This window comes from Pimephales promelas, chromosome 8 (assembly GCF_988280905.1).
Source record: "Pimephales promelas chromosome 8, fPimPro1.hap1.1, whole genome shotgun sequence".
Taxonomy (NCBI): domain Eukaryota; kingdom Metazoa; phylum Chordata; class Actinopteri; order Cypriniformes; family Leuciscidae; genus Pimephales; species Pimephales promelas.
Window position 1 is genome coordinate 20,100,012 of NC_142776.1, and position 18,247 is coordinate 20,118,258.

The 18,247-nt window shown below is 39.6% G+C and overlaps 1 protein-coding gene across 1 annotated transcript in view; it reads left to right on the forward strand.

Annotated features, from left to right (window-relative positions):
• Nucleotides 1–18,247, forward strand: part of LOC148977716 (uncharacterized) — a 143,101-nt gene that overhangs the window by 112,471 nt on the left and 12,383 nt on the right. Inside the window, exon 4 of the mRNA XM_089134126.1 lies at nucleotides 10,891–11,096. Within this exon, the coding sequence (XP_088990252.1) occupies nucleotides 10,891–11,096 (206 nt within the window). The remainder of the gene's footprint in view (nucleotides 1–10,890; nucleotides 11,097–18,247) is intronic.

The window sequence follows — 18,247 nt, forward strand, 5'->3', positions numbered from 1 at the left end:
ACAACCAGGCACTGCACAATATTGTATTGCTCAGTAGCTCGAGCCGTATTGTCATCACGACTCATGAGGTAGGCATCTATGTTATTTAATTATGCGCGTAATGTGCAAATCGGTGGGCGGGGCTAAACCGGCCATGTTGAAGTAGGCGTTGATCTTCTTCAGCGGGGGTGGTGTTTTATCCTCTTTGACGTCATTCCCCACTTTTAAAAACGAGTCGTTTGCAGAGGCTGGTGTCAATAAAAGCTTTTATTGGACTAACATGGACGTTTTCAGTTCTGAAACTTACAGGATATTCTTATAATATGATGACCTCTTAGATGTCAAAAGCTCAAGGAAAATTTGATTTCTCAGTTCATCACCCCTTTAATACGTGCTTTATACAGTAAGTACTAACAAAGCCAATATCCTGGTAATAAACCTGCTAATAAGCAAGTAGTTAATAGTTAGAACTGGACCATAAACTAAAGTGTAACCAAGACTTTATTTTTTTCTGTACACCTCCCATTTTTAAAGCAAGTGGAACCTCCCAGCAAACCGTCAGTATTCACTTAGCTACAGGAAATGAGTCTTTGATGCTGTTGTAAAGTTGTCTCTCTGAAACTCGTAGTGGTCACAAAGTGTTCACTTGAGGGTCCATCCTCTTTCCTGTCAGATTCAGATAGGCCCTCTGATCAACTTATGCTAATGCTGGTCTAGAGCCCTCCACTCCCACGCCAACACAGCAATGGCTATGCAAAACAGCAGCCGGAGGGAGAGGACAAAATGCATGCATGCCTTTTTTTTCTCCATTCTTCTTTTCCAACTCTGTCCTTACTCTCCGGGGTGTTTTTATCTTTCCTTTCACTTGACCATGTGTGCTTTTTGTTTGCTTTCTTCAGCCGACATCATTTACAGCATGTTAAAGATGAACTGTGCCCCTATTGTAGATTTTGATCAGTCATTATGAGTTCCCCTGAGAGAAATGTTATTGTGACAGTTTCCTTAGATTCCATATCCCAGCGTACCTAGAATGACAATGGATCTGTGCTGGTTGAACCACATCGGCGGCAAAGCTTGTGTGCTGGTTGGACTTCCTTGCATATTTTTTTTTTATTTTATTTTTTTTTATTTTTTTTTTTTGCACTAGTGCAAAGAAGACATCTTGTAAATATAGAAACAAATTTATAGTAGATGTGTATGTGGGCCCTCAGGTGAAATGTATTTCCAAAAATTATGTCATGTATATGTAATGCACAAATGTAGAAAATGTATTTGGGTTGCCTTATTAATTTGGATCATAGAAGAATGTGTATAGTGTCCTAGTTCCATGATGTTGGCTTTTAAATAATCCCAATAGGCCTTGTGTCGCCTAATTGATTGATTGGGATGGCTCCTAAAGGTCATTTTCATAAAACATTAGGAGGTGATGAACACAATGCTGTCTGTGATTGTTAACCAAGAGTTAATTTATTACAACAAGCATACTAACTATGCAGTTATACTAGATTACCTACTAAAGATGTTACAAATTCACACCATTTGGGGTAATATGATGTTTAATTGTCCACCACTATTTTGAACACCTAATTACATATAAAGCATCTCTTTTATCAAATCAGATGCCTGACCCAGTTAATGTTTCCTTTACTTCCACTTTATTGCACATATGTATTCATAATATGTAAAGAGGTCATGTATCAAAAGCTGCAAGAATAATTTTTACATTCATTACCCATTAGAGAGCTAATCTGTATCAACTTATAGCAGGTTTGAATTTATCCCACTTGAATATGAGTTGCACATCCAAAGTAATTGCTTTATTAAGGTTAAAAATGTACATTGTAACAATACAAAAGGGGTTTTTGCTACATGTTACATTTGATATTATATTGATATTAAATTTTTTTATTATATTTTTGAATTATAAAAACACATTTATAATGCATGTATGGATCATTTCTTGATTTATCATAATTAATTAATTAACTAGTGAAACGTGCACGTGCAAAATCAGTCTCTGTGTTTTTAGTAATTGTTGGTTTGGTGTGCTCATTGCTGCAATTACAAAACAAAAGTTCAGTGACATTTGTATGTGTGCATAGTAGAAAGAAAATGCTGATACTGACGTAATGACATACAATAAATATGGAAAATTTAAATTCAGACAAAATGCTACTTGAGCTTCAAGGCCTGTTTATGTGTGTTAAGGTACGTGTGTTTTAGCCGGGTTTTCATCTGGAAGTCTCTACAGAAGTCTGGCACCCTATTGTACGAAGTTAAACTGAGAGAGTGTGCGTTCACAGACACCCGAATGAACGCGTTCACGGTAACGTTCATCAGGCAGTAATAAAGTACGTTTAGTTTACGCTTGCCCAAAATATGAACGTGTTTAGGCACAACACTGGTGGCCACCCAGTGTGCAGTGTGAGAGGAGGAGTGGCCACTGAGTGTGCAGTGTGAGAGGGGGAGTGGCCACACAGTGTGAGAGGGGGAGTTGCCACTCAGTGTGAGAGGGAGAGTGGCCACTCAGTGTGCAGTGTGAGTGGCCTCAGTGTGAGAGGGGTAGTGGCCTCAGTGTACAGTGTGAGAGGGGGAGTGGCCACTCAGTGTGCCATGTGGGAGGGGGAGTGGCCACTCAGTGTGCAGTGTGAGAGGGGTAGTGGCCTCAGTGTACAGTGTGAATGGCCTCAGTGTGCAGTGTGAGAAGGGTAGTACCTCAGTGTGCAGTATGAGAGGGGGAGTGGCCACTCAGTGTGCAGTGTGAGAGGGGTAGTGGCCTCAGTGTGCAGTGTGAGAAGGGGAGTGGCCTCAGTATGCATTGTGAGAGGGGTAGTGGCCTCAGTGTGCAGTGTGAGAGGGGGAGTGGCCTCAGTGTGCGGTGTGAAAGGGGTAGTGGCCTCAGTGTGCAGTGTGAGAGGGGGAGTGGCCTCAGTATGCATTGTGAGAGGGGGAGTGGCCTCAGTGTGCAGTGTGAGAAGGGGAGTGGCCTCAGTGTGCAGTGTGAGAAGGGGAGTGGCCTCAGTATGCAGTATGAGAGGGGTAGTGGCCTCAGTGTGCAGTGTGAGAGGGGGAGTGGCCTCAGTGTGCGGTGTGAAAGGGGTAGTGGCCTCAGTGTGCAGTGTGAGAGGGGGAGTGGCCTCAGTCTGTAGTGTGAGAAGGGGAGTGGCCTCAGTGTGCAGTGTGAGAAGGGGAGTGGCCTCAGTATGCAGTGTGAGAGGGGTAGTGCCTCAGTGTGCAGTGTGAGATGGGGAGTGGCCTCAGTGTGCGGTGTGAAAGGGGTAGTGGCCTCAGTGTGCAGTGTGAGAGGGGGAGTGGCCTCAGTGTGCAGTGTGAAAGGGGTAGTGGCCTCAGTGTGTAGTGTGAGAGGGGGAGTGGCCAGCCGCTAGAGCGTCAAAGGCCAATGTGTGCTTCTTTTACAGATATATTTAACAATATATTTTGCATTTCTAATCCAAACAACATCAAACTTGGCACTGCACTTACTCGTGCCCATAGCAAGACACCTGTCAAGTTTAAAATCGGACTACCGGCTCGAGATATATCGGACTACCGGCTCGAGATATATGCGAATAATAGACACACACTGACAGACAGACTGACAGACAGACAGACAGACAGACGTTCCTGTAATTTATAGATAGAGTACAAAATTCTATCTATCCATCCACCCATCCATCCATCCATCCATCCACCCAACAAACACTAATGCCAATTGATTTTACAGTTTACATCCAATAGTTCTATTCCAGAAAGAACAGGAAAACCATGGAAATCCACAAACCCATCTTTTCCACTGCTTGTCTCAATAATGCTGCCTTATCTTTGGGTCTTCCAGGGTAATCAAATTTTCCTCCTGTATCTTATGACCTTTTTGCGGTGCTTTTAACCCAAACTGAGTCTCCTTAGCCTTGATAGCCATTGTTTAAATACAAATATGACAGGGGTCCAGGGGCATATTGAGAGGATAGAGATACAAGGCTAACAGCTGCACAGTAGTGCTCAATTTCATTGCTCACCCATAAACAACAACAACAAAAAAAAAAAAAACTTTAAACGGCCTCTGCCATCTTGCCTCTGATTATTTAAGACAAAGAGACTGACCCATTCTCTCCACCCTAATCTTCCCCAGTGAATTTCGTTTCCTTTACTGTCCCTCCATTAGAAGTCTCACATTGTTCAACATCATATTAGCTCCTCTCAGCAGAGTTTACCTTGGGAATTGCGTCCATTATCTTTAGAAGATGGAAAACTATGTTTCTTTTTTTAACCTGTTAACTGTCACCCCCCCTTTTTTGAATAGACATGAAAATGCACATTTCGAACTTAAATGGTTGTAATTCAAGAATGCTTTGGAATATAGACATATGATTGGTCTTGTTTTAAAGAAGACATTTGGCAGATTTTTGTAGAAGTGAAATAAATTAAGAAAGTGAAACAGAAAAAAAGTTATAGAAGTTTGAGTTTATGGAAATGTACAATGTAAAAATATTAATTATTAATATTTTACATAAAATATATATTTTCAAAACCTGGGCTACTCTAAAATGGCAAAAAGATCAAAGCCAAAAATCTGAACAAGTTGTGTTTCAAATTTTAGGTTGATATCTCAAAAAATGAGCTTTCAGTAAGATTTTGTTTAAGCGCAGTACCAAACTTTTTCACTAGGGCACAATCAGACTCCATTACTGCCCATATAAGGGCGTCTGCATTTCCATTCCTGTTTTGAGTGATATGAACCATTATTTTCACAATTTTCATACAATTTCTGAAGTAGAGATCCTATTCAGAAGTAGCATGGGAAGTTTGGCAGATTTTGATATGAATTGAACCTCTAAGAAACGCATACAAAGAACACGCATGTAAGTCATAGCTAGCTGCCACGTCACAAATGGTGAATTTATTATTTTTTTCTTGATATTTCAAACTTTTCAGACCTTTTTTTTCAAAAATAATTGAATGGATTCTATCTTTTGAACTTTTGGCATGAAAACAAACTGAGGTATCTACCATTTTTTCATGATTTTTCATGTTTACTGCTATTTTAAAATAAAGGTCTGAACACGCCTTATGAGTATGAAAATATTCTTGTTTTATATTGATAAATTATGGCTCCTCTGTAATATATTTTGAAAATCAGTCACCAAATATGGAAACTAGAGATTGTAAGCTTTCAAATGATATATAGTTTGTCAATATTATTTAAGGTATTTACTAAGATATTATTGTTTTAAAAATATAGTGGCAAACGTCCCACCTGTGGGACGGTGACAGTTAAGTGGTTAACAAATACATTGCCTTGTCTATTCAGCTCAGGCACAAGGCAGACACTTTACCTCCATAAGTTGAAGTGTATAAATAAAAGCAGGACTTTTTAATACTTTAGAATGGCAGCTTTTTCTTTTAAATTAATTGAGAGTTGTCAGTAAGAATATCTTTATACCTCCAATGTCTTGGCTACTTCAAGTTAGGGTTGGGTAGCATGCTGGTAGCTATACAGATTGTTTTTTTTTTTTTTTTTTTTTTTTTTTTAACTGAAGAGAAAACTAAAAGTTTGCGTGTGACATGTAGGAACTGAATTTGGGTTTGGCTTCTGGAAAGAGGTACATGAGGGTGAAGGAAATCAGCTAAATTAAAACTCCAGAGTGTATTAGCAAGCATGACGGTCCTCACAGGCGCCGCACATTGCAATGCCCCCTATTCTTGGGTTATGTAAATACCCCCTTAAATGTACTCAAAACACACAGCCCCCATTAAAAACAGCAGCTTCAAACCGTCATCAAGTCAAACCTAAATCCATTTATCCATCAGTGCTCTTGTGGGACTAGAAGCAATCATGCATCCATATATAGAAACCAGTCTAACTGCTACTAATGCTATGTACCCTCCCTGACTAAATAAACTCCAATATTACACCTGGAGCACAGCAATGCAAAACACCCAGAGGAGCAAAGCTTGTGATGTCAAGACTATCTAGTGTTTACATTCAGACGAAAGAGGGTTGTTTGAATGAAGATTAGGCTGGCATGGGAGTTGTGTAGGTACACTGTGTAGTTTTGAACCACAGGGAGGGAGAAATGGCAATTCAGGAAGTATCTGTATGCTAGTGGAACAGCGTCTCCTCTCACGGCCCATGTCTGTTTGCTGTAGGAATCTGGCCTGTTTATATTTGTCTGACTTTGATGTTGAGGTTTTTTCCCAGTGAGATCCTGAAAAGCTCCACATGTTGGTTTGTATCTGTTGCCGTATGATCATGGCAGCTCTTGTACGCCTCCACAAGTGGGCACCCACTTTACCTCAGTAAATTAATTAGCTTTGGTGCGGAAATAAAAGCAGGTGAAAGTTCAGGGTCTGCCTGGGATGAATCGTATCAGGTCTCTCTGAAGCTCTATTTCCTATTTCTCTCTCTCTCTCTCTCTCTCTCTCTCTCTCTCTCTCTCTCTCTCTCTCTCTCTCTCTCTCTCTCTCTCTCTCTCTCTCTCTCTCTCTCTCTCTCTCTCTCTCTCTCTCTCTCTGTCTGTTTTTCTCCATCTGGCTGAAGGGCAGAGTCAAACATAGAGGCTGAGAAATGAAGATGGATGTGTCCCACTATCAGGAAAGCACTTACTGCAGCTTGATGTAACCTTAAACAGTGCAGATAGTTCAGTGGCACTTGCCACAAAGAATCTAATTAATGAATAGCTGTTCTAACACAAGTGAGGTGGCGGTATGCATTTGCAGATGAGGCAGGGACACTAATTAAATGCTGTTCTAGATATCACACCAGGAGTGGTTAGCTTGTCATGTTTTTTTTATTTTTTTTTCCTCAAGTTCTTTTCTTTTTTTTTTCTTTTTTCTAGGGGAATTTGTTATTCCTCATCCACAAAAACAAGAGTACTGAGATTTGAAGTTGTAAAACGAACAAAGACCCGTTCTAATATGCTGTAGGTGAGCAATCTGTGTGGCCTATATACAGAAAAATCCTCTGTTTGGTTTATGAGATGAATTGAGGATGTGGCGATCTATTCATCTACTTCCTCAGAGTAAATACTTTCCTGTAAAATATTTTGTGGTTATTAAATTACTCACCAACTCGGATATTAATTTGGTAAGTGGCAAGAATATTAATAAAACAGGCTATAAAACAAAATGTCAGCGACAAAGTGCCTGAGGGCGCAGGAGTGCACACATACACACACGCGCAACGCAATGTGTGGCCGTGACAGAGTTCTCTATGCCTGAAGCCAAGGCGAGAGAGGGAGAGAGAGAGAACAGGTGTGAAGCCACAAGCTGTAGTCAGGAGGGATGTTTAGCCTCAGAAAGGCGGCTTGTTTGTTTTCTGTGGAGCCCTAATGACTAGGCCTCAGACTACGGAACCAAAACAGAACAGAACACTTCTATACAAGCTTTTCTGATATTTTATCAGAATTTTTTTTAATTTCTGATTTGATTAACGTTTATTGTGATAATGTACTTATTGTTTAATTAGCTATTGATTTTTTTTTTTTCTAAAAAAAAAAGTGAATGTTTACACTGTAAACAGTAAATGTGTACTTGTTTTCTTAAGGATCAGGACCTGATTTGACTTTCAAAACTTTTGTTCACTGATGTAACCCAATGAGATTTTTAATATTTATATCTGTGTTGTTTTTAATTGCCAACGATGAAGATGGAGGCTTTTTGTATCCAGATGTTTGAAAGTTTGTCACCATCTGTTTCCAGAGGAATTATCCCATCTGCATCTAATTCACACAAACAAAGATGTTCGAACAAGAAGGGCAATGTTTTGAAAGTGCCTCAGTCACAATATTTACTCTTTTCAGCCTACATATATTAAGCTGGGATAGTAAAAACGGGTTTCACTTTATTTGGATGGTCCCTTTAACACATTCAGTTACACTTACACCTACATCTCTACTAACTCTCACTAGAGTGTTAGTATTAGTAGACTGGTAGGGTTAGGGATAGAATAAGTTGACTTGTAGTGAGTAGATTGTCTGTTGGAGGAGCATCACAATAAAGAGTTGGCAGATATTAAGCAGACAGTCTTAATTACTAATACTCTAATGAGAGTTAGTTGACATGTAGTTCCAAAGTTACTTATAATCAACAGGATGTTCAAAAGTGACCATCAAAATAAAGTGTTACCTAAAAACATATGTTAAGAAAAAGTACACAATTCCCCTATATATGTGACCCTGGATCACAAAACCAGTCATAAATCGCACGGGTATATTTGTGACAATAGCCAACATTGTATGGGCCAAAATTAACAATTTTTCTTTTAAAAATCAGGATAATAAAGGTTTAGTTCACCGAAAAATGAAAATTATGTCAGTAATTACTCACCCTCATGTTGTTCCAACCCCGTAAGACCTTTGTTCATCTTCGGAAAACAAATTAAGATATTTTTGATGAAATCTGAGAGCTGGATCACTCCTGCATACTAGTCCATAGGCTTCTTGAGGAATTGAAACTTGCCGTCTTCGAAAAGTTATTAAAGACATCGTTAACATAGTCCAAGTGACTACAGTGGCTCAACCTTAATTTTATCAAACGACGAGAATAATTTTTTGCACAAAAACAAACAAAAACAACGACTTGATTTCAACTATTCACTTCCTTCTCTATGGGCCTCTAGTCAGTTAACGTAGTGTGATAGCGTAGAGCTACGTCACATGTAGGCTCACTATTGGCCGCTGCTGGTCATTTGTGTGATGCGTGTGACATATAATAACAGAAGCTTATGAAACTAGTAAGCTGAGTCGAGGCAGAGAGAGAAGTAAATGAATAGTTGAAATAAAGTCGTTATTTTTTGTGTTTTTGGGCACAAAAAGTATTCTCGTCGCTTGATGAAGCTAAGATTGAGCCACTTGGACTATTTTAACGATGTCTTTAATAACTTTTCGAGGCCAGCAAGTTTCAATCCCTCAAGAAGCCTATGGATTAGTATGGAGGAGTGATCCAGCTCTCAGATTTCATCAAAAATATCTTAATTTGTGTTCCGACGATGAACGAAGGTCTTACGGGGTTGGAACAACATTAACCCTTTAAAGGAGCTAAACGCAAGTCTCTGAGTTTTTGCAGAACTACGCCCCCTCTGGCGACAAGCGAAACTGCAACCAGAGCTGTGCGCGTTCATGGAGGAACACACACACACATACGCACGTTTGCACGAGCTGTTCATAACTAAGGAGCATCAGCCGCACACTGTGCGGCACACATCTTTTGTTACAGTCATAATGAGGTAATACAGTAATAAATCTGCAAGTCATTTAAAATATATGAAAGGAAAGGCATTCGAGTAAATTACACACTTGTGTGAGAGGGGGAAACGGGGGTAGTAGAAAACTTCGGTTTTTGTTTCCATCTATCTCCCTGTGCTTACTGTATCCACTTATGATTGAATTATTATGGAAACACGTTCAGTTATCACTTTGTATAGGCTATGACCCGTTTGAGCCCTAGAGACGACCGGAGATCTCTCCGTTTGTTGAAAGCTTCCCGATGTTGACTCTCGTCTTATTCCGACGCATGGCACTGGACAGACAGAAGTTTTATTTTCTGTCTCACGTGGAGTTTGCGTTGGGGTTTGTAATGAACTACAAGCCGGTCTCTTTCCGCGCCATATACAGATATGAAGTGCACGTCACCGAAAGCAACAGATATGAGCTGGATTTTATTAATCATCGGCTAATTTCAAAATCAGCAAAGACAGCAATAAGAGAGATCGGCAACAGAACTGGTAAGATCATTTCATTTCTTTACTTTTAATGAAGATGGTAGTGTTAAGCGTCTGCGACTTACTTTCACTAATTCACTTTGATTTGCGATAGATTGCGGCGCTTGATGAAGGGGCTCAGCTCAGCTGCTCAGGTGATGCGCGTCGTCATATATGACTAAAATATCATGACATATAGCTTGGTTTCAACAACCAGATGCATTTACACTTGTCCAGTTTCGTCTGGAATACGGCACAGACCACGTCCTCAAGTGGTTTGAGCGATCGAATTCAAATCCGTCTCGAATGCGTTTCGGAGGGCATTTACACCCTGGTCTTTTCACGATCGAATAGCTATCCGATCACAGAAAACACATGAAGTGACCAGGTGTAAACAGCCCCTTTGAATCCATCGTCTACTTTTGTGGAAAGCTGACTAGAGTTGTGTCGCTCGAGTTGTTTCTCTGATACGGAGAACGGCGGCGAATAGCTACACGAACCTGCCAGACATAGCCAGGCGAGCGTGAACGCGCATGACGTCACGCCCAGTCTCAGATTCGAGCCCGAATCCCTCTTATATATTTCACTGTACAGGGTTATAGAGGCGATCGCAGTGATCAAAGAAGGGCTCATTCAGCCCATCAGGCGATTGTTTAAGCATGTATGGGTTAGAAAACGGCTATTTTTAACATGAAAAGTTGCGCAATGCACCTTTAAGTAAAGATCATCTTCCACAAAAATATGTTGTAAATTTCCTGCCGTAAATATATAAAGCATTTATTTTTGTGAGTGAAAGCACCAAAAGCACGATTTTCAAACAGTTGTATCAATTGGACAAATATTGTCCTATCCTAACAAACCATGTATCAAATGCTTATTTGTTCAGCATTGTGATTATGTATACATCTCATTTACAAAACAATTTACCCATGTGACTGCTTTTGTGGTCCAGGGTCACATATACAGTGGAAAAAAAGTTAAGAACTGGTGGTTTAGTGTTATTAAGAAAGTTGAAAATTGCTCAACTTATTTTGATGAGTAAAAAACATACGCTGTCATAACTTATTGGTCAAATATTTATTTTGTGTTTTTTTGTGTTTTTTTATTTTTTTTTTTTACAGTGTGACAAAGCCAATTTTACTTAATCAGATATTTAATAAATCATCTTTCAGTTTATCCCTCATTAATGAGACTCCTTCTATTGTCTCCTTCAGTATCAGCTGCAGAGATGTGCACCCTGGCGGACCGTGGCTTCTCAGTGGCAGACCTGGCCCATTCTAGCCATCGCTGTTCTCCTGCTGGCTCTGGTGCCGTATGTGGTGTATCGGATGATGACTGCTTTTGAAAATCCCCCTCCACACTCGCTCTTCAAGTCGGCTGCAATCTGCTTCGGCCTGCTTAGTGAAGCCCTGTTGATCAAGTGAGTTCCGCCTAAGCTTTGTTGATACCTGCCTTGTGGCTAAACACCTGACTGAGAATGTTCCCAATAAAAAAGAACGGAAAAAAAAAAACTCCCTATTCCAGTTCAACCTGTTTTAGAGGTGAATAGGGAAACTAAAATTAATTTAGGAATTGAGGCTCAGGGTTGGCAGGAGGTGTGCACATCTGTGTCTGTCTAATTATAGAAATGACAATAAACCATGAGACACCATTTGCAAACTCCAACTACCTTTTGACATCAGAGAACGAGATCCTGACCACCGCTGTGTTTTTTGTTCCAGCTCTTCTTAAACAGTGCATATCTATCTGTATGACTTTAAAGTGTGTTGGATTAAACAAGCCTTTCATATTTCATTATGACCAGATGGCTTCTCAGACTGTCGTGTGTGTGCGCGTGTATGCACGTGTGTGTGTGTGTGCCGTATTTGTTGCAGGCCACTGTTGCCTCAAGTCATTACTAATGCTTGATTAAAGTTGAGATCAATTTGATTAGATTTCAATCAGCCCTTTACCATCTCACTCTTAATTTACTTCTGTATGCTCACCATTATAATCAGTAAAGCAATAAGCCGACTGTAGGGAAATGAGATCACACGAGGTTCCTTTCGTCTATGTGCATGTTGCCTATGTAAGTAGGTTATGTAGTGTTGTAGAACCTAATTATCATATTGCATGAGCAGTGAGCATGAGCTTGCAATCATTTTTCTTTTAAAGGAGATATGCATTATTATATACTCCTATACTCTGTCATACACACTCAGCTTGGAAATCTAGCCTGAAAGAGTCAGTTTTCCTACAGATGGCTGAAGGTGTGTGCGATATTGACATGATCAATGAGGTGTAAAATTAAAAGCTATATTGATCGCATTTCCCCTTTTTCATTTGTTGTACATAGATATGTGGCTACTCAATAGCTAAGCTTAACTAATTTTCCTGTATTTTCCAATGAGTGGAGCATATGAAGTTAATAGGTAACTCATTTAGATGTTATCACTTATCAGTAATGACATTTAGATGTTATCAGATGACACATGAGCCTGGTGGATATTGCTCCTTTAAAAAAAAGAAAAGAAAAACAATAGGAAATATGAAAATAAATAGAAAAAATAGCCAAACACTAATATAACGCATTGATAATAATGCTGTGTGTATCCTCTCACCATGAGATGTATCATATCAAGTGAGTGTGTCATAAACTGACGTTATTAAAAGATTGGTCGGTCTGCATTACAATAATGATGGGAAATGAACTTTTGAGATCTTTTAGGAATGAATGAGAAACGTTTTGTGTTAATCTCTGTGAAAACTTCAGAGCTAGAGAGAAGTAAAATTGATGTTTTTATTTTTTTGAAGAATAAAAAGAGAGAGAAAAAATCCATACAATCAATACAACCTATGAGAGCAGCATGTATTACTGTAAAAGCTGTAACAATAAGAAAAATGCCCTTTTTTTCATCCAGTTTGGCAGTATAGCTGCAAAACCGTTCCCATGCTTCCTCACTGATTAAAAAAAAAAAAAAATGTGACAAATCCATAATCCAATAACAGAGAATAGCTTTTTTATGTCTGATTATCTGACTATCCACTATTTGTATTTCTGTAATGTCTTTCATTTACACTGAAAAAAAATTACTGTAATTTATATCAAAACCCATTTTCAGATCGAACAGTAATAAGTTGCTGGGCTCGTCCTGTCAACAACTGACAAGAAAACAAATTTAATCTGGTGTTATTTTCCCCCGAGAACAGGTTCATAAAATACATTCATTTCTGACTTATGACAACTGCTCTCTTGCCTGATTCTGAATCGCTTTATAAAGATCTGAAATGAACAGGTCATAAAGAGAGGCTGGGCGTTTTTCAAAAGAAGCAGCTTTATCCTGTTGCTTTGTTCATTTTGCCTTTATTTGAATACAAGCCTTCATTTATCGCATTTGTATTTTATTCCTTTGTCTATTTAATACAGAGATAAATAATCTTTGTACTGTTTCAATTAAAGCAAAAAACAGGATACACATTCTCTCTCTCTCTCTCTCTCTCTCTCTCTCTCTCTCTCTCTCTCACTCACTTCCGGTGTGATGTGCGACTGTTGAGTGTGAGCGGAGCGTTTGTGAGTGAATCGGAACTCGTGAGTGAATCTTTTTCTTTTCTATTTCTCACTTTTCCTTCTTGCATGGGTTATTGCTGAAAGAGTGGTGTTTTGTCTTTTTGTTTGGGCCGCGTGCTGCCGTTTTTCTTTGCGGACAGCATGACGGACCCACGTATGCAAGGTTTGAGTAAACTCACGCGGCGCCATGGAGTTAAAGTGGCGTCCGCGGTGAGCGTGGAAGACTGTTGCCTGGCTGCAGGAGAGGTTGTTGGGCATGAGCATATCATGTCGGCCTCTAGAATGAACAGTGCCACTGTCATCTTTCTTAGCTCTGTTGAAAAGGCAAATGAGTTAGTTGAGACCGGTATAGTTATTGAGAATCTTTTTACTCATGTTCTCCCACTTTCTATGCCATCAAAAAAAGTTTTGTTGTCGAACGTTCCGCCTTTCATAAGTGATGAAACTTTGGTGAGAATTTTATCACGGTATGGTAAATTGGTGTCACCTATTAAAAAAATACCAATTGGAAGTGGATCTCCTCTTTTGAAACATGTGGTTTCCTTTAGGAGATTTGTTTACATGATCCTAAAGGATGATGAAGATCTAGATCTGTCATTGCATCTCAAAGTTGACGAGTTCGATTACGTTATTTATGCTACCACGGACAAGATGAAATGTTTCAAGTGCGGTGAAGTGGGCCATTTAATCCGTGCTTGCCCTGGTAAAAATCAGGAAAATGTTCCTGCGACGGTTGATATCGTTAATGTTAGTGAACCGGTCGAGGCTGGTCCGTCTAACGCGGCTCGGCCGGCGGCGGTGACGGCTGAGGAGAATCCGCCCGCGGTCGAGACTGCGGCGACACAGGTAAATGACAACACAATTGTGGTTGAAGAAAATAGACTGAGTGATGCTGAAACACTGATTATTCGTTCTCGAAATTTGAACATACTAGAAAGTGATGTACCTAATGTTTTACTGCCTGATTCTTTTGGTGATGGCATTGAAATGGAGACAGAGCAGAACGATTTCAAAATTCCATCAAAAAGGAAAACATCTGACGATTTTCAGACAGTTAGAGCTAAGAAGGCTGACGTGGAGGATTTGTATGGTGAAACTGACAGTGAGTCTTCTGATTCAAGTGTCAGTCTCTCTCAGTGTGACTTCTCTAGTCGAGGTGTTGAAGTAGATGACATTAAACTTTTTTTAAAAGCTACTAAGAACAAGAGAGGGGTCTGTGTAAATAATTATTTTTCAGACACAAAGCAGTTTGTTGAGAAAACCAGGTTCTTTATGTCGGAAGGTTTGTTTACAAATAAGGAGATATATCGACTGAAAAAGATCGTAAGAAAACTCACTTCTGATAGTGCCAATGAAGGTGAGAAAGTATAGCCTGGCTAGTAATGTGGTGTGTGTGTGTGGAGTGCTGATTTGTTTCTTTGTCTTTTTCATTTCTCCAAGTATGAGTGAAGTGAATATTGCGACTTTGAATGTAAATGGAGCAAGGGAATTGAGAAAAAGAGCAGGAATTTTTGAAATGGTTAAACAAAAAAGAATAGATGTTGTTATGCTGCAAGAAACGCATAGTGATTTGAGGAATGCTGCTGATTGGGCTGAGGAGTGGGATGGGGTCTCTGTGTTGAGCCACAACACCTCACTTAGCGGAGGGGTTGCTATTCTTTTTGCTAAGAGTTTTAGTCCAACTTCTTATCAGGTTGACGAAGTAGTTAAAGGTAGACTATTAAAAGTAAGAGCCATTTTTGAGAATTATATATTTGTTTTTATTTGTGTGTACATCCCAACTGCACAAATAGAAAGAATGTTGTTTTTAAATACTTTGTGTTCAGTTTTACAAAAAGGTTGTGTTGAAGAATTTTTATTTTTGGGTGGTGACTTTAACTGCACATTGTCAAACTTGGACAGGAATCATATTGAACCTCACTTGCCCTCTCGTAATCGTTTGGTTCAGCTTGTTAAAATGCATGAGCTTTGTGATGTTTGGAGGCAGCTTCATGACACACAAAAACAATATACTTGGACTCATGTTCGTGATAGTGTGATTTCACTTGCAAGATTAGACCGTTTCTATGTTTTAAAGCATCACTTTAACATTGTAAGAAAATGTTCAATTACTCCACTGTGTTTTTCTGATCACAGTATGGTGCAGTGTTCTGTGTTTTTAAACTCCATTAAGCCAAGGAGTGCATACTGGCAGATAAATACCACTTTGTTAAGTGACAAGTACTTTAAAAGTACATTTAAGCTGTTTTGGGATGAGTTCAGAACCATAAAGGGGTCTTATAATTCTCTACGACAGTGGTGGGATTTTGGGAAAGCCCAAATAAAGCAGTTCTGTATGCAGTATACTCGAAACGTCACTAGAGAGATAGATGTGAGTATGAACACCTTGGAGACCGACATTTTAAAACTTCAAGAATTAGTTGAGTCAACTGGTGGTCAGGGTTATCTAGATTCTTTGTCAAACAAGAGGACACAGTTGGCTGATTTACTGGGCATTAAAACACAGGGGGCGCTGGTCAGGTCGAGGTTCCAGAGTGTGGATCAAATGGATGCTCCATCCAGGTTCTTTTTTAACTTGGAGAAAAAGAACGGTCAGAGCAGAGTCATTCATGCTCTGCGCTCCGAGTCTGGAGGATTATTGACAAACCCTGCAGACATTCGAAAGAGAGCGGTCGGTTTTTATGAAAACCTGTATAAAAATGAGATTGGGGTGGAATACAGGAGTGACAGTGATTTTTTTAACGATCTACCCCAGGTGTCTGAGGAGGTCAATACTGAAATCTCTGGTGCTTTGAGCATGGCTGAACTGTACAAGGCCCTCCAAGGAATGGAGTCTGGAAAGGCGCCGGGCATTGACGGTCTGCCAGTAGATTTTTACAAGTCTTTCTGGTCAGAACTAGGAGAGGACCTTCTGGAGGTTTTGAATGAAAGCTTGGCTGAAGGCCAGCTGCCTCTGAGCTGCCGTAGAGCAGTACTAACCCTCCTGCCCAAGAAAGGCGACCTTGCAGATATAAAGTGCTGGAGGCCCGTATCACTACTCTGCAGCGACTACAAACTGCTCTCGAAAACGCTGGCTAACAGGTTGGCAGGAGTGATGGATGGTGTCATCCATCCTGACCAGACCTACTGTGTTCCCGGTAGGTCAATATTTGACAATATTTCATTGATTCGTGATGTTATAGAGGTCTCCAAGATGTTAAATTTAGATTGTGGGTTAATCTCTTTGGATCAAGAGAAAGCTTTTGACCGTGTTGAGTTTTGCTATTTGTGGAGAGTTTTAGAGGCTTTTGGGTTTTGTCAAAATTTTATAAATCATATTAAAGTTCTTTACAGTGGCGTTGAGAGTATTCTCAAAGTGAACGGTGGTTTATGTGCTCCTTTTAAAGCTCTTAGAGGTGTAAGGCAGGGGTGCTCAGTGTCTGGAATGCTCTACTCTTTGGCAATAGAGCCACTTTTACAACAGATACGGGTAAAACTTCATGGTATATGTTTGCCAAACTGTAAAAATAACATGATACTTTCAGCTTATGCCGATGATGTCATAGTAATGGTTAATAGGCAAAGTGACATACAGGTTTTGTTAGGTTTACTTAATGTTTTTAAAGGTTTATCTTCTGCAAGTGTAAACTGGAGCAAGAGTGAAACTTTATTATTAGGTAAATGGGGAGGTGGGAGACCACCAGATCTCCCTGAAGGTTTAGGTTGGGGAAAATCAGGGTTTAAATACTTAGGAGTGTATCTTGGTGATGATGTCACAGTGAAAAAAAATTGGGAAGGAGTCATTGAAAAGGTTAAAGGTCGTCTGGATAAATGGAGATGGTTAACTCCAAAGATGTCATATAGAGGGCGTATTTTAATTATAAATAATTTAGTTGCTTCTTCACTGTGGCATAAGTTTGCATGTATTGATCCTCCCTCACATCTTTTAGCGAAAATCCAGACAATTTTGGTAGATTTCTTCTGGGATAAATTGCATTGGGTCCCACAGAGTGTGTTATTCTTGCCTAAGGAGGAGGGTGGACAGGGGCTAATACATCTTCACAGCAGAATCGCAACTTTTCGGTTGCAACTCATACAAAAACTACTTGTTGGGTCAATTGAATATAAATGGTGTTCTGTCGCTTTTGTTATTTTACGTAAACTTGAGGATCTGGGTTTGGAAAAAACAATTTTTTTTCTGGACCCTACAAAATTGAACACTTCTGGTTTACCAGTGTTCTATAAGAACCTTTTTAAGGTTTGGAGTCTTTTTGTTTTTAAAAAAGCAGAGGTTTCACAGTCACTTCATTGGCTTTTGGAAGAGCCTCTAGTTCGTGGAGCACGTCTGGATGTGTCTGCTGGTGGCCTTTTCCCAGGACTTAACAAAACACTCATTGACAGTAAAACCACCACTTTGAGGCAATTACTGGAAATAGCAGGACTTGATTTTAAGAATGAAGAAGCAACGGCTCAACATCTGGGAATTAGATCAACCCGTCTAGTTGCGCAGCTATTGGTGAAATGGCAGACGCTTCTCAATACAGCAGAAAGAACTTTGTTGACTGAGTGCCGTGATGGTCTCTGTAAATCAAATCCTGAAGACTCTTTTCCTTGTTTGTTTCTTTCTTTGAACCTAGAAGAGGTTTCTGGAGTGTTTCTAGAAAGTTTTGATTCATTGTGTGTAGACTTTTTTTCTTGTACTGGGAAAACTTTGTATAAGTATTGTGTCATTATGTTTAACAAAAAAATGCTAGATAAAAAAAGAGATACCCCGTGGCGTGATTTTTTTACATTGAATGTGGACAGAAAACCTGAGTGGAGAGCACTTTATAAACCACCGTTGACGAAAAAGACAGGTGACTTACAGTGGAGAATTCTTCACGGCGCTGTCGCCGTCAATGCTTTTGTTTCAATTTTAAATTCTGAGGTTGATGCTCAATGTCCTTTTTGTACTGAAAGGGAAACCATTTTTCATGCATTTGTGAACTGTGCAAGATTAAAACCTTTATTGTTGCTTTTAGAAAGTATTTTTCAGAGGTGTAATG